Here is a 22,104-nt window from a genome sequence, read left to right as displayed (position 1 = left end):
AATAATGCAGATGTTACAACTTACCACACTATTACTTTAACTTATATTAAACAAGTTTGGGCAACGAAATCAGCAGAGAGAGGTTCACTGGTCACCTTTGTATATGCGGTTAATGCCATTGGCAACACAATTCCTCCACTGTTTGTGTTCCCACACATTCGTTATGCAGACCACTGTGTCAGAGATGGACCAGTAGGAAGTACTGGTAGTGGAAATAAATCAGGATGGGTGCAAGAAACAGATTTCCTCATCTTTCTGAAGCACTTTGCAAACCACACCAAGGTAAGCCATGATAAAAAGTAATGGAATTGCGATGCTGGTGAACAACTACATTTTTTCAGCTTCATTGTTATGTTCATTGGTGCAAGAGTTGTAGGTTATAATGCCCACTGAGCCAATGAGGCCAAACTCAAGGAAGACCAACCAAAATTAATGAAATATTCAGTTGCAGAAAATTCCATAATTTGTCTTTTTTGGGGGGTTGGAATATGTTCAAAAGCTAGATTTCTGCATTCTGTCACACACACACATAGCTACATAAATGGCTCTAAGTGCATTCATGTGTTGAATAAACAAAAATTACATGTTAATGTTTTGTTAGTACCCTTATTTCATTGTGTTACATTTCACCCCAGGATATGTTACAACTAACCCAGACTATGGGGTTAATTGTAACATTTCACTCTTTGTGTTTGAGACCATACAATGCAATGGGTAATTGTGCTGCAGAGAAAATAGCTGCACTATTTAATAGCCGAGACATGTAAATACTTTGCATTACATTTTGAATCCACTACCTTAAAAGAGCTCTAATTTACAGACAGAAATGTCAAAAATGTTACAACTATCCCCGGTCTCCCCTACAGATGACTGATGTGACTTTATGCCCACTTTTAAAGATCAGATTGTCTGCCTTTTGTTCTCGCAAAACATAAATGGTTTTAAAATGACTATTTCCAAAAACTATTTTCCAAAAAATTAAATTCAACCTATAATTTCCTTTTTTTCTAAAAGGATTTTTTTCTTATTTGCATGTAGAGCTTGGTAGAGTTTGGGTTGAAAGGAGCTTTCTGTTGGCTTTTCTTTTTTTTTCAGATAACATGAAAGCACAGTTGAAGGTGTAGAAGTGCTGGTGTGTACATTCAATGCTCAATCATTTTAATAGACCACCACCCAATGTAAGGTATTGGCAATGTGAGAGAAAGAGAAAACTGTAGGAGTAAGAGGATAAGTGGCAGATGTGCAGCTGACAAAATACAACAACTGTGTGATGCTATCGTATCAATATTGACTAAAATCTCTGAGGAATGTTTCAAGCACTTTTTGGAATCTATGTCACAAAGAATTAAAGAATTTCTGGAGGCAACAGGCATCTAACCTTGTCTTAGATAGGTGTAATTAATGAATTGAAGTGTTTGTACACTGTAATCTGTACAATAATCAGTTCTAAAAGGAAGATGAACAAGATTTGGAGACTGTGAGGAGGACAAACTCCCTTTTTAACAGGAAGAGACCTCACGCAGAAGCAGGGCAGCCACCTGCAACACCTGGGTGGAAGTTAAGGGAGGAAGAGTCTAGTGGAGGAGTTCAATGCACCATGGGACATCACACAGTGAAATACAGTAATCTAGCCTAGAAGTATCAAATATCTTGAGTAGTTTTTTGCGACAGGATGCTCCTAAATTTTACAGTAGATGAAAATTGTGTGTTAAAAGAAATATTTAGGTCAAACATTTCTCAAAAAGTCCTTTGCGCTAGTAATGAAGGCATAGGTAAATCTATCAAGAGTAATGTGCTGCGCTTTTTCACGTATTTGCTGAAGCAGCACCTTGATTTCCGAATTTACATAATGAGCCATAGAAATCAGTTAATTTTGGATTCAGTTACTCTGTTTTTTTGCCAGAGGGTCTGAGCAAGCAGATATATGATCTCTCATGTGAGAGTGGAGAGAATGTGTCCCCTGTCACCTTCCAAAAGCTTGCTAAAAGCCATGAATTATTGCACTCTGGTGAGTTGTACTAAGCCAGTGCTGGCCGAGACAAACATAGAGACACTCAATAGGAACATTATCCCAATACGCCATATAGTGTGCAGATACTGGGAGGAATTAATTAGTGTTGGGCTAATTAAAGACTACAATGTAACAGCACTGTTTTAGTCTCTTATGATACCCCAAAGTGAATGTGACTGCTTCTTAAATGGTTTTTTCTTTTACATTTTCCAAACCGATCCTGTGTACCTTTTCGTATCTTCAAAAATCAGGATAACTCATAATGATCAGATTTTTCTAATCTCACAGCATCTAATGTCAAACCTAAATGGGGTGGGTTAAACTCAGACACGGGGACAAGGACAGCCTTTGTAAGCAGTAATATGAGCAGACAGACTGCAACAACATAAGCCATGACTACAGTGTTCTGAGCTACATCAGGACAGAAGTCAGTGTGTTGACATGTCAGGCTGAAAAAGCTGAAGAGCCTCAGCGTCAGTAGAAAGGCTGACTTTCATCTGAAGGGACAGAGAGAGGAAGTGAAGAGAAGAGAGAAAGAGGAAATAGAAAAAAAATAGGTGGCTAGAGAGAGCTCAGCTTCTCCTGAGTCAGGGCATTGTCAGGAGGATTCAGGATTCTCCTCTGAGGACTTCATCAGTGGAAAAAAGGGACAGTGATTGGGCCAGTGGATTTTTCTAAACAAATAAGATTTATGCAAAAACATTATTAAAAAAGTGCAAAAAGCACTATAGGTGGATGGATGCACTAAGTTAACATTACTATTGCACTTAAAATAGATTCCTTTCAACTGGTGGTGTCAGTCAGGTGGTGACTTCTTTGGTTGCTAAACAAAGTAGTAGAATACATTTTTTAAAACTAATTAATGGTCTCCATTATGGAGTTTAAATCATACCTAACACTTGACTGTAACTTATTTAGTAAACTGTGGTCACATTTAGTGTAAAATGGATGGCTACCTGCCTGGTGAATGACAAATAGCTACCAAATGATCATGCAGTGTCAGTCACACATATGATGCCTAGTTTCTACAAACCGAGATGCTCAAATTGAGACTTCACAGCAAGATTCTCCAACCCAGTTGGTGACAGTGGCTATATCTGTTTTTTTATGTGTGGTATGTGGCAAAAAGGCTACAAAATCAGCATGTACAAAACTGGGTGGCTGTAGCTCAGGAAGTAGGGCAGGTCACCTGCTAATGGCAAGGTTGGTGGTTTGATCCCTGACTGCTCCAGTCTTTGGGCAAGATATTGAACGACTAGTTGCTCTTTGATGGGTTCATCAGGGTGTGAATGTTATAAATTTATAGAAGCTTGTTTCTGCCACTAAAAAACTTTTTTTTAAACCATCGGTATTTTAAAATTTGGTTATCTAAAAATGTCAACAGTTTTCAAGTTTTTTTTGTTGTTGACTTTGGGTTATTTTTTCAGCATTTTGAATTAGTAAGTGTTAAACCCTAACCCTAATTAAGTTAGTAAGTCAAAATTTTGAGATATCGAACTCAAAATTTTGAGACAATAACCTGAAATTTCAACATAATAATCCAAAACTTAGACTTACGCATGTCAAACGTTTTTCTCAGCACTGGAAATAAGCTCCTATGCAAATGCATGTCTAATTAATATATAATATGATAACAATTTTTTGGATTTTATTATTATTTTTTGCCTGTCCCGTTTGGCTCTTTTGCCATCAGAATTATTGTCTAAAGGCGAAGAAAGATGCCCAACGGATTTACTTTACCAAATTGACCATCCCAGCCTTGCCGCAATGGTCCATTTGATTCACCTTTTATTGTTTTTTTTATTTTCACTTGCTGAATACGGGACAGACTCGACTGGGGGAAAGAAAGGGGAGAAAGAGTGCTTTGAGGTAGGAGCCAAAAAGGGTGTAGTTTGTGTGTGTGATCACCCGTGTGTACACCTGTGAGCATGGACGCGCTTGTTTTTTAAAAGGTTCCTTCATGTAATGATCTGCTAGAGGGTGTGGGGGGCCACTGCCCCGTCCTCCAGGGCATGAAGCAGGTATGGAGGAGATCAAAACTCCAGACATCCAGAGGCCCCCAGAACACAAGAGACCAAGGAAGACCAACAGAGGGGCAGCCGCGCCACTATCCCAGAAAGAGCTGAGGAGAGTCCCAGATGAGGGACTCTCCTCAACTCATTAATACAACAATTTTTTGTATTAATGAGTATCCAAGTATCAATTTTTCAGACCAACCTTTCTCATGCAAAAAAGAACCCACTGCATTTTCACAATTTTAGTATAAAAAAGTATCGTTTTACCCTAGTAAATAGAAGAATATGTTTGTTATTGTTTAAATAAGGTACATAATTTAAATTCACAACACAAACCAACTCTTGGTGCTTGGGTCTATCCTGAACTATTTTTAAATGACCAAACCAACAAAGAATAAAAAAGAACCAAAAGCAAACGATAAAGTCTTTGTTCGAGTTCATGACTGAGTGAACGAACATCTCTTTTAGTACACTGTACGCATCTCTGCGTGGCTGCAGAGTTAAGTGTCCGCTGGGTTCTGTTCCAGACAGATGAGGCATGTATCATCCTGCTGCGCTGTTTGCACCCCATGAAAAAAAAAAAAAAGACAGAGCTGGGTGTGTGACATTCTCCCTCGCATCCACACTGCCACCACAGCAGTGCTTGGCATCACTGCCAAATGCTCCTTCTACTCGTCTTCCAGCCCTGCACAAGCATGATACCTCCACAGAGAGAAAAACAGCAACAGTATGTGAAATAGATACATTTTTATAATTTAAAAAGAACAACAGCTTAGAGCAGTTCTATATGCTGTTTCCTATCATAGACAGCCAAAAATGTAAGAGGCACTTCCTCGGCAGGAGTTGGCCAAGCTTCTCAAATTGGTTTCTATGCTCCCAGGCCTCCATCCAGTTCACTATTGAATTACACTCACTTGTTTACCATTTTCTACACATAAGAGAACAAAAACAGCTTAAAGCAAAAGGGGAAGCAATGTATAATATGAGTGCAGCACCAGGAGCCCAGCAGTGTCATGTCTATGTCCTGGTAGCTCAAAGATAGTGTTGGCTGAAGAGAGGAAAAAAATTCAGTCTGGATTTGATGTTTAGCTGTCTTTTGACTAATAGTTAAACAGTTTATTTATCACACATGTCTGTTGTTTTGACGTCTTGCAGCAGGCTATAATGTTGTTACTAAACCATGATTAGTTCATGTTTTTAGAAACTCACTCTATACTGCCTAATAATTCACTTGCACAAATCATATACTGTGTATTTCAACAAATTCCAGCTCTTTGTTTAAACTACGTGACACTGAGCTAAATAAGTAAACCCAACACAGTGTTTTTTATGGCTGCAGCATTCACATGGTATCATCGCAGGTGTGTGGTGTATATTCTTATACACATTTCCAAAACGTGTACTTGGTGTCTTTCAGACTGACATCCAAAATAACAAGTTGTTGCAAAATGTAATTAATGATTGATGTCTTTTACATGTTCACATTCCATCTTTTTTTTTTAAATCTTAACTGGATCATTTTTAGTTTTTCAATTGCAACAACGTTAAAATCATAACCTGTTTTGTCGATCCTTAAGTAACCTAAACAATCAAACACCCGCTTTGCATTTATAACCCATTTGAATTGTTCTAGTTTTGGTCGAGATGCAAATCTTCATTTTTTATACTGATTGATTGATATTTTCTGCTTTTTGAGACAGATGCCTGATGGTGTGAACAGTCTGTAGACTTAAAGGCAGTTACAGTTTTTCTTCCAAATGACCTAAAATGTCATCATTTTCTCCTTCTCCCACTGCCATATACACTTTCATAGCCCATCCTTTTTATTCTACTTTCACATTTCCTCTCGGCTTTTCTCTGCAAGTATTGTCCTCTGTGGTCCATTGTTAAAAATCCTTCCATATGCTCAGCTCCATCGGAGCAGGTGGCAAACCACAGGTGGAACTTACACCTTCGCTTGGACTGGCATCCATCCCATGAACCAAAAGAAGTTGGCTTGCTAACTGTGGGATTGGGGATGGGGGGTAGAGGATAGGATGGAAGAATGGAAGGTAGTATCTCTGACCTCTTAGTAACCTTAAGGAAGGACATATATCCTTTATTTTGTTAAACTCCTTTGTGAATAGACGAGAGCAATTACCTTATTTCCACTCTTTTGTATCGCTAGATTTTAAGAATGGATTAAAAATTGCTGTATAGCAGTTTCACTAATCACATTTTACCATGTTACAGATTTATTGGAGAAAAGGAATTAAGTGGGATCACAAATACAGGATGAGGGGGCTGTGTTTAAGGAACTAATACTGCCAGATAATAAAATTCTGTGATTTACTCCTCTGAAAACAAATTATAAAAAGCATTATGGCAATTCTCTGGGATATTGGTGACATTTAAGGCTACATTCACAGTTATAAACCTGGAACTTTTGCTAAATGCACGGATATTAAATTCTATTACAGTTCTCATTTAATATTCTGTAATTCCACTGATAGAAAAAAAGTGTTTTCAGTCCCAGCTGCCTTAGTACACACTGCCTTAGGCTAATCGTTATGTGTTGTACAAAAAAGTAGAAATAGACTCAAAGGCCTCACAGAATGTGCAGGACACTTATCTTATATTTTATTCTATCCTCAAGTATGTATTTATTAAAAGAATTGAAATTGAAAAATAGATCTGGCAAAATAACATTTACACTATTTGAGTATCTTTTTTGCTTTTCTGAGTACTCGGGTATGTCAAAACAGTCCCCAGAACTCCGTCTTCTGTCCATGTCTCTCAGACACTAAGGGGTTTGCTAGTTAGACGAACTTTAGCAAGGGAAGCATGTTGAGGGGGTGGAAGATGTGACAGGAATGCTAAGCTTCATAAATGGATAAAATAATCCCTGTATGGATGTGTTGACTATGTGCCGTGAATAAAAGAAGTGGTAGGGACAGGAATGGATGAGAAACAGCTCAGCTTCAGCACATTAATGACCTCCAGCATCTTGATGATAGCTAATATTCTCCAGCTGCCTCTCTCTTTCTTTTACTGAGATGTAATTTCTGCAAAGGCACAAAACACAGTAACAATAAGTCCAAAGTGGTTTTTTAGGCGTGCCATAATCTTTGCTGTACTTTAGAACATGGTTGCTATCTCTTGAGTAATTCTGTTTGTTCCACTTTGAAGATTGTGCCTTTTCCTCTATTTTGGGAATACATGTTTGCCCTTGGTATATTGTCTGAGACTATTAGAAACCTATAATTATATTCCTCTAACTAAGTAGTATTTGTGATAATTCTCACAATCTTAAGAGCTTGTACACTGAAAGTATTATTTCTTTTCTTTTTTTAAAATGATAGCTTATCCAAAATATCACAATTACCCCTGACAGCAACATCCATTTGCACATGTGCTTTGTTTGATCCTGTGTGACAGTGAGACATACCAGTCTCTATGTAATGGCCTCATCGGTCTTGTTTACAGAAAAGTCATACTGTGCTGACATGCAGACTGAATGAGTACACACAATGCAGTGGCAGTCTGATTTTTCACACTGTCATTTAATAGGACAGGGCATCAGCATGGCATTTCATACAGGTTCTAGGGCCTAAAAATTCAGAAATGTGTTATTCCGTACCACTGCTTTTACCTTTTACCTTGTCCTGCTTTATGTTTTTCGATAGCTCTTTAATTAATCTCCAACTGACTGTCGGACAGCAGAAAGAACAGGAGAGCATCTGGACCAACATCAATTCATTAATGATTTATTAACATTTTAACTGCAAACTTAAAGGCTTCTAAGAAGTTAGCTTTGATGAATTCATAACTCCATGACTGCAGTAGAAATCTCCATGTATTTGTTTGTTGCTGATTTACTGATGTGCATGGGTATGCAGAACAAGAATCTGTTTTGTTTGTAACTTACTGAACCATCTTTCCCCCTTATGCCCTCATAACAGAAAAATCCACCTACGATGCCTCGGGCTCCTCACCTTTACCGAGCGACCCAGCAGTCACAGGCGTTCCTGCTCACCCATCGGCTGACCTGTCAGTGGCTGAGGAGGTGCCTTTCCCAGTTGTCCATTCAGACAGTCACTCAGACACTGATGCGGAGGGCTTATCGGGGCAGCCTGCTTTTTCTTCTGTCTTAACCATGATGGCAGGAACTGTCAAACATCCAGTGAGCCTTGATCAAAGTAGAACCTTGCCAACTATCACCAGGGATGAGATCCATACCACCCAATGGCCTTCACGTAATTCCAGCCAGGGCTCAGACATGTCCTCTTCATCGTCACATGTGGGAACCAGCTCAGGTTTGACTTTTAGCATGTCTCAAAAACACGCAACACCACCTCAGACTGCTGGTTACACTGTATCCAGGCTGTCACATGTATTCTTCACAAACGGAAAAAACATTGTATCATTGTTTCCATCATCAACAGAGTTGACACCAATAATGTCTTCTCAATCTCCATCCACACTGTCTGTGCTTTCATCCTCCGTGCCTTCATTTTTCCTGTCACCTTCCACTGAGTGGATAGAGAAAGCCCTTCAGACAGAAACAGCAGCGTTATCAGCAACGTCTCAGGGTTGGTCAGACAGTTTAACATTCCCGCAGTCCACCACTCAGTCACTTGCTGACCTGCAATCTGTAAGACAGGAGAGACAAAGCAAAGCAAGCAAACGGCCACACTCTTCAAGTGAAACCAGCATTGATAAAGGCAATAAAGTAACAACACATTCATCAGTGGACAGAATCTACCCAATGAGTGAACTATACACTAGAATTGCAACACCCAAAGAAATCCAGACACCAGCAACCAGCACATATACACTATACTCTACTCCTAACTATAGTCAAAATCTTTTAAAAAATTTGTACAGACCTACTCAAATGCAAAATCCAGGTATGAACTTTGTACCCGCCAATAATCTTGAAATGAACGCCTCATTTCCCTCTAAACTGGAGAGTCAAGCTGTTCAAAGGCAGCAGGGAGCTTCACAAAATCCCACATCAGCACTGCTGTCTACCCATCCTAAAGGCTACTCAATTTCTAGTCATATCACACAGTGGCTTCTAAACCAAACGGCATACATGGAAAAAGAAGTTAAGACAGCAGGAGAAAGTCACACTTTTATTCACGAAGGTCATGCCGTCATGTCATCACTCAGCTCGCATGTTGGGACTCCCACTGTGTCACAAGTAATGGCGATCACACCAGGTGAATCATTTTTTACAGTTTCCTTGGAGACTCCACCAGGTAAAGTGACTCTCTCTGAAGCTGCAGTCACCAAGCTAACAGGTAGCCACTCTGGCATGATGTCCTCAGAGCATGTATCTAATCCTGGTGATTTACTGATCGCAGCGGGTCACAGCAGTCCCAGAGTCCCTGCCACTGATGTAATTTACAACCAGGGAGAGATAACGGCAGCAGAGCTCAGATCTGTTTCCACTCATGCTCACCTGAATAACTCACTTTCACTCACACAGCTGAAACCTGATTCCACTATTCGTTCAATCCCCAGTTTGAGCACCAGAACAGGAACAACATCGTCTGCACTGGAGTCAGATTTGTTAAATTTGAGACCCAGAAATATTCAGGAATCTGTAACTGGGTCTTCCAAGGACGTAACTCACTTGTACATAGATTACACAACCTCAAAAACTTTATTTCCGAGCAATAAGATAGAATCTCTTTCAGGATCTGCAAATGATATAATTTATAAAACCAGAAGCCATTCACACCTCAATCAGCCTACGTACAACCCAAACTATAATAATATAGATGAGCTATCTTCCAGAAGTGCGATATATTTTGCAAACCAACCCAAATCTATTTCATCACCGCAAATAATTCCCTCAGAAAGACCTCTTCAAACAAGGCCTTTGCCTGATTTTTTCCATAAATTGTATACACTTAGTTTAACTTCTCAAAAATCTGAAGAGACAGTGGTGTCCTCTGATGAAACCTCTGCTCATATAAAATCAGAGGGAGTGACTGAGATCCACACAAGAGCAGAAAATAGTAAAGTATTGCAAGGTTCTCCTTTATTTAATGGAAGCAATGAATCTTCTCTGATCAGTGATGCTGTGTTTTACAAGAAAGAAACTCCATCAGTGTTCGCAACACGCTTCCCATCTCTCGGGACTAAAACAGATTTTTTCATGCTGACTAAAGGGTCTGCAGGTTCTGGAAAAATCTCTACTAAAATCCCCTTTTTACCAGTAACAGCTGAACCTCTTATGAGAGTTTTTCACAGAGACAATGTGACATTAGTGAGTCATAATGAACCGTCAGAAATGACCTTAACACAAACAACAAACTCTTTTTCTCACTCTCAGGGACCAATCACTAGTGTGAATAGCAATAAATCCAATTTTCACCTGGACAGAGAAACGAACATGCCCTCCGATGTTTCCCCTGCTGTAACTACTTCCTCCAGTGATGGACAAAACAGCATGGAGACATGGAGTGCTATTTTCAGCTTGGGCACAAAACTAATGGCACCATATACAGAGTGGAAAACCACCAAGCCTATGGCTCTTGAAAGCAGTGGCTTTAAATTAGAAAGCACATCTATAACCTTTGATAGGGTAAAATCTAATTTACAAACAGTTGGTCCCTCATTTCAAAATCCAAAGCTGGAAGATGGACAAGAGCGTAATGCGTACATGCTGAATTCTGCTGATTCAACAGCTGTTGCCAGTGATCCATATCCAGCTCATCCAACTGGTGACTATCCATCTTTTGCAACTTCCGACTATAAGGGATGGAGCTTGTCCCCAGCTAATTTTAGGTCATCTGTGGCTGTTAATGTACAGCAAGATGTTTTTTTGCCCCTGTCTCATACAACTACTGATTCTGCAGCATTTTCCCAAGCTGCTCATGTTGAATTGATATATAAGACCAGGAACAGCCCCTCGCTGACAGCTGTTCCCTCTCTTGAATCTGCATTTGATTCTGCTGTCACACTTTCAAATAGTCCTGTGCATAGAATCTCTGATACTGACAGCAAGAGTAAGACAACTGATTCCATCCTGAAGACATCAACCTTCCCAGCTGACCTGATTTCATCCTTCCCTTCTTATCCATCATCATCATCATCATCATCATCATTTTCATTTTCATCGCCATCTTCATCCTCATACATAAGACCCACCACAAGAAAAGCAACCACGGATCAAGGCACTGCATCGTTAGCCGTCTCTCTAAATGTTGAGCAATCCTCATTTCCATCATCATCACCAAGTTTGATCTCATTATTAGATTCTAATCGCTCACCGGTAGTGACTGAGACATTTGTTCTTACAGAGGCAGAGACGGATGAATTAACCGCTGGAACTTCCAAAACAGTTGGACTCACTTTCCCCAAAGAAAAAGAGGCTAGTTTAAGCCCCTCTCAATCAGTCAGAATTACCCATTCTGCTGGGCCTACCGAGAGGACAACTCAGGTATCACCTCTGACCCCTCGACAAGACACCACGACAGCCTCTGTTAAGCTTTCCACCACTACGGCTTCAACCACAAAAACTAAAAACGCCACCATTACCACGCCTTCCCTAAGAGTCACTACGCAGTCAACCACCACTACCACACCACAGACCACGTTCGCGACCGGGAAAACCAAAACCACCACAACCGTCAGGACTCAGTCCAACAGGAGAACATTCACACCGCCTGTCCTAAGAACGAGCCCTCCCAGGGGGGTCACGGCTGTCTTCATCTCACCTTTCACCACTACCACAGAGACTCCACCACAGCAGTGCAACATCACTGAGAGAATGTGGGTGAAAACAGGTAAACAGTACTTTTTGCAGAAGTCTTAGAGAAAAATAATATAATGATATGTTTTTTTATTTATTTATTGCTCTCACTTGTTTTGTCTGTTGCCTGTCCTGTCTTGTCCTTTTTGTCTGTCTCTTAGTTGTTTCCATCTATGTGAGGAGAAACAGGCTAGACAGCATTCAGAGGCAAAACCTGCGAAGGGGACTAAGTCAAGGCCTCAGGAAAGCTCTCAATGATACCTCTGCCCAAGCACAGGTCAGACTTTCACCAGTTATTGCTTATTGTGCTACAACATCTTTTTCATGTTTATAGATGGATAACATAACTTGATTTCTTCAAATATGGTTGAACAAATGTATTTTTTTACAGCTTCTCTTGAATTGCAACTTAAGTTAACACTTTCATTATGCGTTTATGGTCTCTCTTCTCTAGTTTAACAACCAGTTTAACAATAATAGAAAAACAATATTTTTCTTCTGGAAATTACGGTCCTATTTAGAGAAGAACAGAAGATAAAGTAGGGTATCTTCTGGGGTGTGGATACCTTGTGATTGTTTCATTGACACGGTTTTAATGTCTTATGAGCTTGCCATGAGCTCATGTGAGTCAAATTCCCTTTTTCAGAGGTTTGGTTTAAAAAAAAATAGCTCGAACCCTCAAGAACCCTAAAAAACTATTCAGCTTAGACAATAACTAAATAAATGAATAAATAAATACATTTTTAACACTGAAGAATCGTTGTCCGGTTGTGCACTCTCCAGAAAACCAGAGGTTTATAAGCATGTGTTACACACTCATACCGAGGACCCTCATGTAGGCTGTGTGAAAAGAAATGAAGACTAATATAGAAATTAGGTTGACTGAATGTGTCCCAGAAGGCACAGAGTGATGTCACATATTTGACTAAGTGTACCAAGATTAAAATAAGATGCACGTTAGGACTGTATCGGTGCTGTAGATATTTACAAGACACAACCTGAGTGTCTGCAGAACCTATCCATATTTCACACAATCATCTTTTTGTGTGTGGATAGGTTAGTTGTGAACCAGTCATAGTCCCTGCACTGCCAAAAGCCAGCTTGTCCTTGCAGTAAGCCTCCAATACCTTCACTCAATGTGACTTAAGTGTGAGAAAAGCCCCAAGTGAGGAACAGAAATGTTTAATTGTGAGGATCTACCAAAGACTTGCTCTTGTGATGATGTCAGTAAGATGGTAAACATATGAATATACGAATAAAGCACATGCAAACAATATATTTTGTTATAAAAACAGTCTTTTGAGGTCTGGAAGTGAATACAGAGAAATGTGTCTTCATAGCACTGTCACAGTCACAGTCATTGCTCCAGGAAATGTAAAGTGCACCTGTGTGTGTGTGTGTGTGTGTGTGTTTGTGTATGCGTAGCTCAATGAAATGCCTTATTGTGTTGTATTTCTCAATCTGGAAGTATCAAATATTTGAGAGGGAGCCTTGTGTATTTGTCCTGGCGATGTGAAGGTCAGTGCTCTCACATGTTCGCTCTCTGTAGTCTCTGAAGGTGTCTTGCTTCAGTGCACTCCTGTCACCCATTTCAGCATTGCCTGGTTTCCTTTTAGTAGCACTTCTTTCTCATCCAATGAGAGGCAAGCTGTTGGCTGGGGAAATTGCTTCTGTGTTTAATTATAGGTTATAAATGGTTGGGAGGAGAGTGATGTGCTGAGCTGATGCTAAAAAGATCACGAGAAATAGACTAAATGAACTGAACCTCAGGACTAAGACCATTAAAAAAATAATAGTGAACTATTTCCGTGACTTTCATGGAGTTAGGGTTCTGCTACAACTTGAGAGTTTTTGAATGCCAATAGTGGGATCTGTTCGGTCTGCTGCAGTCTGTCACACTCTTTGAGACTGAGTTAGTGTGTGTGTGTTCGAAATGCAATCTCTTAATAACACCTTCACATGGGTGAAGCCCAAGAGGATGAAGTGATAATAAAGGGCTCTTTTCACAGAGCTCGTAACAAGGCTGAATTGTGAGGAAGCAGAGTGGTGACTCTCAGCTACAGAGACTAGGCTCTCAGTGTTTCGGCTAGTGGATCTCCTTGTCAGCACAGGCTTTCAGATGGGTTTAGATAACGGATTTGAATGGTTTCACCTCTCATGCATGCACGCTAGATCTGCCATCATTCCCTTTTCCACTTTCACTGTACTCAGAGTTCATGAAGAAGTCAAACTCTTACTGACAAACACATACTGTATAAATTTTATTCTGGAATGAGACACAATTTCCCAAACACACAGATTTTGCATTTATATCCGTGAACGTATTGATTCCAGTCCTCTTGTGTTAGAGGTGCAGGAACATAAGCGTCTTTGTCCCAAACTCACCTATTTAACAGTCTCACTCATGTCTCTCTTCTCAGCAGCCCCTCAGGCCCTCATGGTTCTCGCCACATATCTGTATTCCACGATCACTCCCTCCTCTTCCTGACACTCTCATTAGTGACTTGGATAACAAGTGCATCTTCCGATTTACCGTGAACGATTTCATAGCATGTATGCAATTTCTATTTGAGTAATTTTTACTATGTGGTAAGATTCATTAAAATAAATTTAAAAACCGTTCTAGTTATTTTTTTACAGTAGAAATTTCGATTTGTTATAGCAGGAGAAGTAAAAGTTGTGGCTGATGACATTAACAAGCTATTCTATTCAGTTGTCTTACTAGTAAGTCAGCAGACATAACATATGAATCATCATGTTTGAACATCATTAACTTTATTCTACATGTGTTAATGGCCCTATACAACACACAGAAAAATGTTTCTGAAAAATTGTTGTTCTTTGAGACCTTTAGAAACAATATTCCTCTGATTATATTTTTCCCCACAAGCGGCACACCAGTGACTTGGACATCTAGTCGTTGTCTGCAAGTGATTTTCATTCCGTACTAAGATGAATAAAAAGGCAAAAAAGCAGCGGCTATCTGAAAGGTCCACTTTACTTTTTGTGGTTGCATTGTGGGTAATGATGCAAACTGGTATGCAGTGCTGCATATAACAGCTTTATGGTGACATTAGATTTGCATCATCTTATAATAAAGTATATTTTATTCTGATTTAGGAATGTGAAAGGAACCACTCAGACCTTTAAGGAGGTTCTAAACACAGACATTAATTTTGCCTAATTTATTTTATTCCTAGCCTGTAATATATTGTTTGGATGATTTTTTTCTCTCTAACATTTTACTTTGCTTTTTATATTGTTTTTTTTTTTTGGTATTGGATATTTTTCATTTTGTAATGTATTTTTATGTATTTTTTATGACTACATTTAGTGGGTTAGCATATTTGCTTTCTTCTTCTTCAGAAATCAGAGTGTATTTTATCTTAATATACTGTATGTTTAAGTTTCATTAAAAGTGTAGAAGGGATCATTTTTCTTCATTAAGAATGGCATCTTGACTGTCGCCCTTCCAGTGAGGTCATTTCTAATCAGGCTTTGGCAAACAGTAGATGAATCAACTAGATGGGCCAGATGCATCTCTCAGGTCCTGTGACAGATCTGGATTTTTGCCTTTTCCTTAAGGACATAACTTTCTGATATTGATATAGATATGCTCACAGGCCTGCCACTTCTTTTGTCATCTACTTGTCCAGTTTCCTCAACATTTTAAGGAGACACTGCTGAGATATGAGTTTTTGGCTAGTAGCTCTTTGGAAATCACTTGTTGGTGCAAAAACAGAATTTTATTCCTGTCAAACCATGTAATATTTGGTAGTTTTTATATATATTTTTTATATATTTGTATTAGGAAACTAGAACAATTTGTGTTTTTGCGTTTGTGTGTGTGTATGACAGGCTGTGGTTAGAGACACAATTTAAAATAGGTTCTTTGCCAAGTTGTCATTTTCTAGACAGAACACTGGTTCATCCCATGGTTTAGGTCACTTTTTTATTCTTGGATGATTCATAGGTATGTGTTAAGTAAAAAAGAAATCCTCTGAAAATTATTAGATGTAATGACTGGACTAAAAATGTCTGAATAAATTTTGAAAGCCTGGAGAACTTTTGCTCAAGCCCATTTTAAAAGAAAATACAAGTAGGTATGGCTCAAAACTTTTTCATAACACTTAGCACATCATAGAAGACATGTTGAAAATACCTTCTTTAATCATGGATTTGTAGAGGTAATCATTTTGTAATTAATGGTAAAATGTAAGCAATATGGCTTCTCAAAGACATCCAACTCTCCTTTTCTTTTTCTTTCTTAGGTGGAGACTGTATTTGGTTCTCCCAACATGACAGTGGCTTATCACGTGACTGGAGGGGATATAGTTTACCCTCCGTCTGTAGTGATGGAAGGCTTGGCATCCTATGGCCGTGATAAGCTGATTGCAGACCTGCGGCAGTACCTCCCCATGGTAACAGCCCTGCCCCTCCCGGTTGCATTATGGAGACCCAGCCCAGCCACAGGCTTCCAGCTGAAAACAGGTCAGCCAGTGCTCAGTCAGGTTGAAAAGAAAAAAATAAGTCTGCTTGAGACTTGCAGTTATATGTTCCTTCTTTGACTGTGCACTGGAAGGGTATGAAGTGTGAAAAGAAATTCTGTGATACCACATCAGAGAAGGAAATGGCAATATGGCATGTAGGTACTTAAAAAATAAGCACAAATAAGTCAAATTCTCAATGTTCCTAATATAGTTATATACTGTCAAAGATAGCAAAACACACTCTTACAGGCTTTTGAAGAATTCTTTGATTTTCAGAATGCAGTTTGTCAGTTTGTGTTGTTTTTATGTTGCAGTGCTACAGTTTGTGGGAGTAGGTGATGATCCTCGGTCCTGTCGCTTCTCTCAAATGATGGAACAGAGGCTTGAGAAGGTTTTTTCCGAAGCGCAGGCCAAAGTGCTTAACGCCAACAGCAGACTCTCTGTTCAGGTACTGCGGGGGGACCTTTGTGTTCTAGTCCTGGAATTGCGTAGGTGTTCCCCATGCTGTCAGGATAGATATTGATGATAAATAACTTAATTTTGTCCCCTGTTACACTTCAGTATCACCATGTGGTTTATGTGATGTGGCAGCCACAAACAGCTGCAAACTGTGTGCAGTTTGAGCAAAATTGTCCCTAAGCATATTGGGCTGTGCCTTTTTTTAAAGAACTACTTAATTATGCTGGAGAGGCATTGGTTGTATTAATTTTAATGTGCTGCTACATTAAAGTGCACCTTATATTAAAACTAATTTGATGTTTATGCATGGATAAAGCTACTGTATTTTTGAATTCTTTTATTTATACATACATATTTCTCTGCTGTCAAGATTCTTGATGATATTTATCATTAAAGACAGTTACTGTTTCCGTGCCTCCCCTGTCATTTAGAAAAATATTTCTTAGAATTTGCAGATTACAGTATACAGTACAATCCTAAGCATTTTGCTCATATTACCCACACTTCTCTATGCCTTGTTCTTTTTCTGACCTCGACTTTTGTGTTTTTCCTAGATGCTGAGTGTCTCTCAGGCAGCAGGATCGCCTGCTGTGTCATTGGTCTACACTGTAAAGAATGGGACTGGCTTTCTTAATGGCACTGCTGCCTCAAATCTACTTGGTCAGCTGTCAGCTGAACTAGTGGGCTACTTCCTCTTCTATCCGCCACTTATCGTTGCTGAGCGTAAGTTGCAATTTGCATTCTTAAGTGAGTGTTAGTCATGAGTAATGCAACAGGCCCTACAAGAACAAGCATCAGAGGTAGTTCTTGGGTTCTCCTGGGAATGATTTGTTCTCTAAATACAAAAGAGATTCCAGATTTTTCAGGTTGTGTCTCGCAGGGCTTTCATGTTTGGCTCTAGTTGTTTGGACACAGAAACTTTAGTATTGATTAACTATGCTAGAAATCATGCCCTAGTTAATTTAATGCATTCTGAGCTTTTTGCATTCATATGGACTTAAAAAGCTTCTCTAGGCATTGGCAAAAATCAGAAATTTCTTTGCTAAGCCTGACTGACATCCAGTTTTTCAGTAATTGGATGTTTTTGACTGTTCTTATGCTATTACAATCACAATTTTACATTTGAGTCATTTAAAGAAAGTTGATGAAAAGACACAACTAAGCCTCTGCCTTTCATCTCAGCCTCCTTTGAGGGCATACTCAGCATCCATCTGTGTTAGCATTGTACTTGGAATAAAATAAAGAGTGACAGGGAATCAGCAGGAGTCTAAACAACAATCCCAGTTACGTCCTATGGCAGCCTGTTACTATCCCTTGTGTAACTGCTCAGTGGATGGAGATATGGTCGACATGGACCTCAGATGCATGCAATATAATGAGACTTATTTTTATGGTACGTTATTAATCCCTAAAGGAGGGATTGTGTTGTTTTGCTTGACCCGGTTCACAGTAAATGTACAATAAAGGTTCAGCAACAGAACTACTCTGATACATGCATACACAAACAGGATTTTACCCAGAAATCGCCTGGAGAGTTTTTTGTGCTTCGGTCTATGTCTATCATCAGCAACACTTCACATACTGGCTTCTGGATTTGTGCTTCCTTGATGCGCTGCAGTATGTGTAAACAAAAGCAATGGGACCTTCAGAATGTGTTAACCAGAAGAAGCAAGTCAGCAACAGCTAGATATAATCTATCATGTACCCTGAAGTCAACCTGTCATATTACATCGCACATTTTGCTTGAAACCCCTGCAGATAATAGCCAAATGCATGGAAGAGGAAATTATCTTTCGTGTTCAGCAGTCGTACAGCGAGGCACTTTTTCAGTTTTTTCTCTCGTCCTTGTCGGAGTTACGTTTTGATCATTACAAGTTCATACAAAAGGTGTGTTTCCTAACCTGAAGGCATCCTGTGCAGACACTGAGAGCAGTGATGTCCTGCTCATGCTTTACCTGTAGCATTATTATCTTAAAGATTATATGTGCAAAATGGGCCTTAGTGTCTTGCATTATGTAATCCAGTGTAAGCAAACCTGTTATCTAGCTCAAACAGGTCTGGAGAGATTCTATTTAAAGACTCACTGGGTCAAGCAGACTTCAGGAATACAGAGGAAGCCACGGGACAAGCTGTGGATTTAAAGAGGCTGATGTGTGGAAACTGCACCTCTTGTTAGCTTTCTATTCAAGCAGAAACAAGACTCCCCAGCTTGATTGCAATAGTTTCTAACCAGGTTCAGTGCTTAAATATTTCTAGACTGTGGTCAGTTTGAGAAATTGTTAATCATTGGACTTGGACATGGTCATGGTCAGGATCACACCAGAGCTGATACTTTATATAGGACTATAGGCTTCCTTGCAATAACCTCTGCCTGAGTTCAGTCTTAGTTACATTTTATTTGAACTTTTAGTCTTCTTCATGTTCTGTTGTTGCTAAGGACATTGTGGGAAGAGACCAAACAGATTTTCTAACCTTTAGACTCAACTTGTTTGGATCTTAGAAGGATTCAGAACTGAGTGTTAATGTTTGTCAAACAGTGGTAATAATGTTTTCCATTCACATCACCTTCACATCACCAATAGGAAGTAATTTAATAACATGCCAGTGATTGTAATGAATCCTCACCTTTTCTTGTGGATTTTCTAATTTCTTTGAATCCTTTTATAGCCTCTATATTTTCAGTCCACATCAATTTTCTGTATGGTTTATGCTTAGTAACAAGTTAAAGGAAATTGTTATCAAAATATATGATATTTCGGTGTCATGAGTCAAAGATAGTTGCATTTTCTCCATCCCATATGAGCTCAATAAAGCTATGACCTCTCTGTTGGTTAATCTTTTAGTTTTTTACCATGTCTTTTTTAAAATAGAGTGTCACCAGTGTTGCACTTATGTTAGCCTAATCAAGATAGTACTTCCTATGTATTGGGAAGGAGAAAAGCCTCTAAAACTGAATTTTAAGAAGTAAGATGGTCCAAAGGTTGTGCTGCTGAGACAAAACAAAAGGAGTACTACCTCTAACAGTTCAAAATACTAAATGAAGATCTTATGTTTCAAAAGCATCTGTGTGCATGTCTAGAAAGAGCAGTTTCCCTGCTCATGGCCTGGTGTGTCCTGGGCAGAAGAAAGAAAACAATCTAAGATTAAATATTTTACATTTGGTTTGCGTCTTCCAATCTGACAAATCTGGGATCTGACCTAAGTGCCTCTGAGGATAGATAGCAGTCTTGGGTTTCACATTGTTGAAATCAAGATAGATAGGATTTCCAGTAGTGAGCATTAAACTAAAAACCACTTTGTGTTGAGCCTGAATTAAGTTAGAAAATCAAGTTGCCTACAGGCATATTGTTTCAGTTGCTGAGCACAGAGCGGAAGGCAATCTCGGTAAAAAGAAGAGACAGAGGGAGCAGATACTGACATGGAGGAAAATGCCAGAGAGACAGTGGGGTTAAAGACAGAAGTATGTAACAGCATTTTGTTTGTTTTGTAGCCTCACAGTTAGTGATATTACACTGCTCACAGGAGGTGCAAGCATATGCTGCCGGCTGCCTCCTCACTTCAAAGCCAATTATTGCAGTAAATAATTAACTGTGGGGGATTCTCATGCCACCTTAGGCTCTGCTCTGACAGCAAAGGCCCGCGATCTCATACGTTCCAACGTGCAGTCTGGACTGCTGAGTTCAGCTCTTTTACACCCCCTGATTTGCAACAACCTTTCTCAAATGTAATGACTGAAGCTATTTGGAAATGTTACCATTTTAGACTAGATCATTTAACTTTTCAACACGTGAAGGTACAAAGTAGGGAAAATGAATAATAGCTTTTGCTGGAGAACATTTGGGATTTTCAACGTTCTCATCAGAAAACAGCAGAGGTTCATGCAAAAGCTTGCTAAACCTTGCTAAACCTTGCTGATTAATAGTTCAAATGACTGAAGCTTATAGACAGCACTGAACTGATTTTGCTGACAGCCTTTCAGCCCTATCCATTATTGTTACTTACTATTCCTCTCACCCTTCTCCCCCACCCGTCTCTCCTGTCATGCCTGAGTGTACAGTTCTGTGAGTGTGCTTTCACAGACCACTGATACAGCATTCCCCAAAACACTGCACCAGTCTCTAGCACAACAGCTTAATCAGGCAGGAAATAGATGTAAGAGAACACAGAGACAACCAGAGCTCAGACTGCTTAAAGCTTCCCTTGCTTCTGTATTTGTCTGACATTCAGTGATAATGAGGCTTTAAAGTGAGATATCAACACACAAAATGTGCCAAACCTTCAACGGCTTACTGTACATTTTTCTTGAAAGGTTTCAAAACTGTTGGTATGTTCGGCTCAAATTAACACCACCAAAATGATACATTCACACTTGCATCAATAAATATGATGGGCTGTTTGTGCATTGTTGATTATATTCAGGTCATATACAATTGTGCAACTGAGCATTCATTGTAAAATCTCAGCGTGCAAAGGCAAATGTAGGCTACACTACTGTGTGGAAATCGTATATTGGTATTAACTTTGCTTTCAACTTTTTTGTTGTCATTACAGCAATGGAATATCACAATCTGAACACTTCAATAGCAACCAGAGACTTCTGGGTTGTTACAGGTAGGGATATTATTGCTTACTGACTGTTAAAATCAGAGCTAATTGGGAAGCCCGTTGTCTATAATATTGAAAAATGGATTTTGATAATGCTTTGCTCTTGCTTTGTGAGTGGATTATTTACTTATGAATCGCCATTTACTTATGACCAGTATTCAAATGCAACCAATTCCCAGTCCTCCAATGACATCCTGGAACATTCTACTTCTACAGTTTTGAAAATATTCATGGGAACTTTAAGAAATGAACTGATGAACTGTTTCATTCCAGAGGAGAAATAAAGTACAAAATGAGTCCTAGTAAATATTTTCTCTGTGGGTGTTTTTAAATGACTAAATTGGCTGAGGAGCAATACACTGATCAGCCTCAGAATTAAAACAACCTGCTTAATGTTGTGCAGATTTTAACTTTAGTGCTAAAACAGCTGTTACTGTATCTGTTGGGATGTGGGCATGCCACGTATGGTGTTTAGCAACAGATCCTTTGTGCTCTGTGGGTTGCTGTGGGTGGGGCATCCATTAATTGGGGGTACTTCCAGTACGTTCTGCAGACGCTCTAGCTGATTGGGATTTAGGAGAGTTTGGAGGCTCTAACAATGCACATATTGTTGATTTTCTAAAACCTTTCCTGATCAGGTCTATCAGCGTGCAAGGGTGTAATGTTCTGTTTGGAGGGAGGGAGCAGAACCCTGGTTGTCCGAGCGGAACATTTCATTATAATGAGACGGTCAATAGTATTTGCGACAGCTGTCAGGGGTTTTAATGTTGTGGCTCA

The 22,104-nt window shown here is 39.3% G+C and overlaps 1 protein-coding gene across 5 annotated transcripts in view; it reads left to right on the top strand.

Moving 5' to 3' along the window:
- kiaa1549lb (KIAA1549-like b) overlaps positions 1-22,104 on the top strand; it is a 58,657-nt gene that overhangs the window by 17,057 nt on the left and 19,496 nt on the right. For 4 of the 5 annotated variants that reach the window (XM_085167180.1, XM_085167172.1, XM_085167200.1 and 1 more), the window contains exons 2-8: positions 7,968-8,321; positions 11,322-11,807; positions 11,935-12,050; positions 16,045-16,264; positions 16,578-16,711; positions 17,277-17,445; positions 21,274-21,333. In XM_085167180.1, the coding sequence (XP_085023306.1) occupies positions 7,968-8,321; positions 11,322-11,807; positions 11,935-12,050; positions 16,045-16,264; positions 16,578-16,711; positions 17,277-17,445; positions 21,274-21,333 (1,539 nt within the window). Of the gene's footprint in view, positions 1-7,967; positions 11,808-11,934; positions 12,051-16,044; positions 16,265-16,577; positions 16,712-17,276; positions 17,446-21,273; positions 21,334-22,104 lie in introns of all 5 variants that reach the window. The other variant, XM_085167163.1, reaches the window with a different exon arrangement.

This window comes from Neolamprologus multifasciatus, chromosome 1, assembly GCF_963576455.1.
Source record: "Neolamprologus multifasciatus chromosome 1, fNeoMul1.2, whole genome shotgun sequence".
Lineage (NCBI taxonomy): Eukaryota > Metazoa > Chordata > Actinopteri > Cichliformes > Cichlidae > Neolamprologus > Neolamprologus multifasciatus.
Note: the sequence above shows the minus strand (reverse complement) of the source record. Positions and strands in the feature narration are given on the sequence as shown.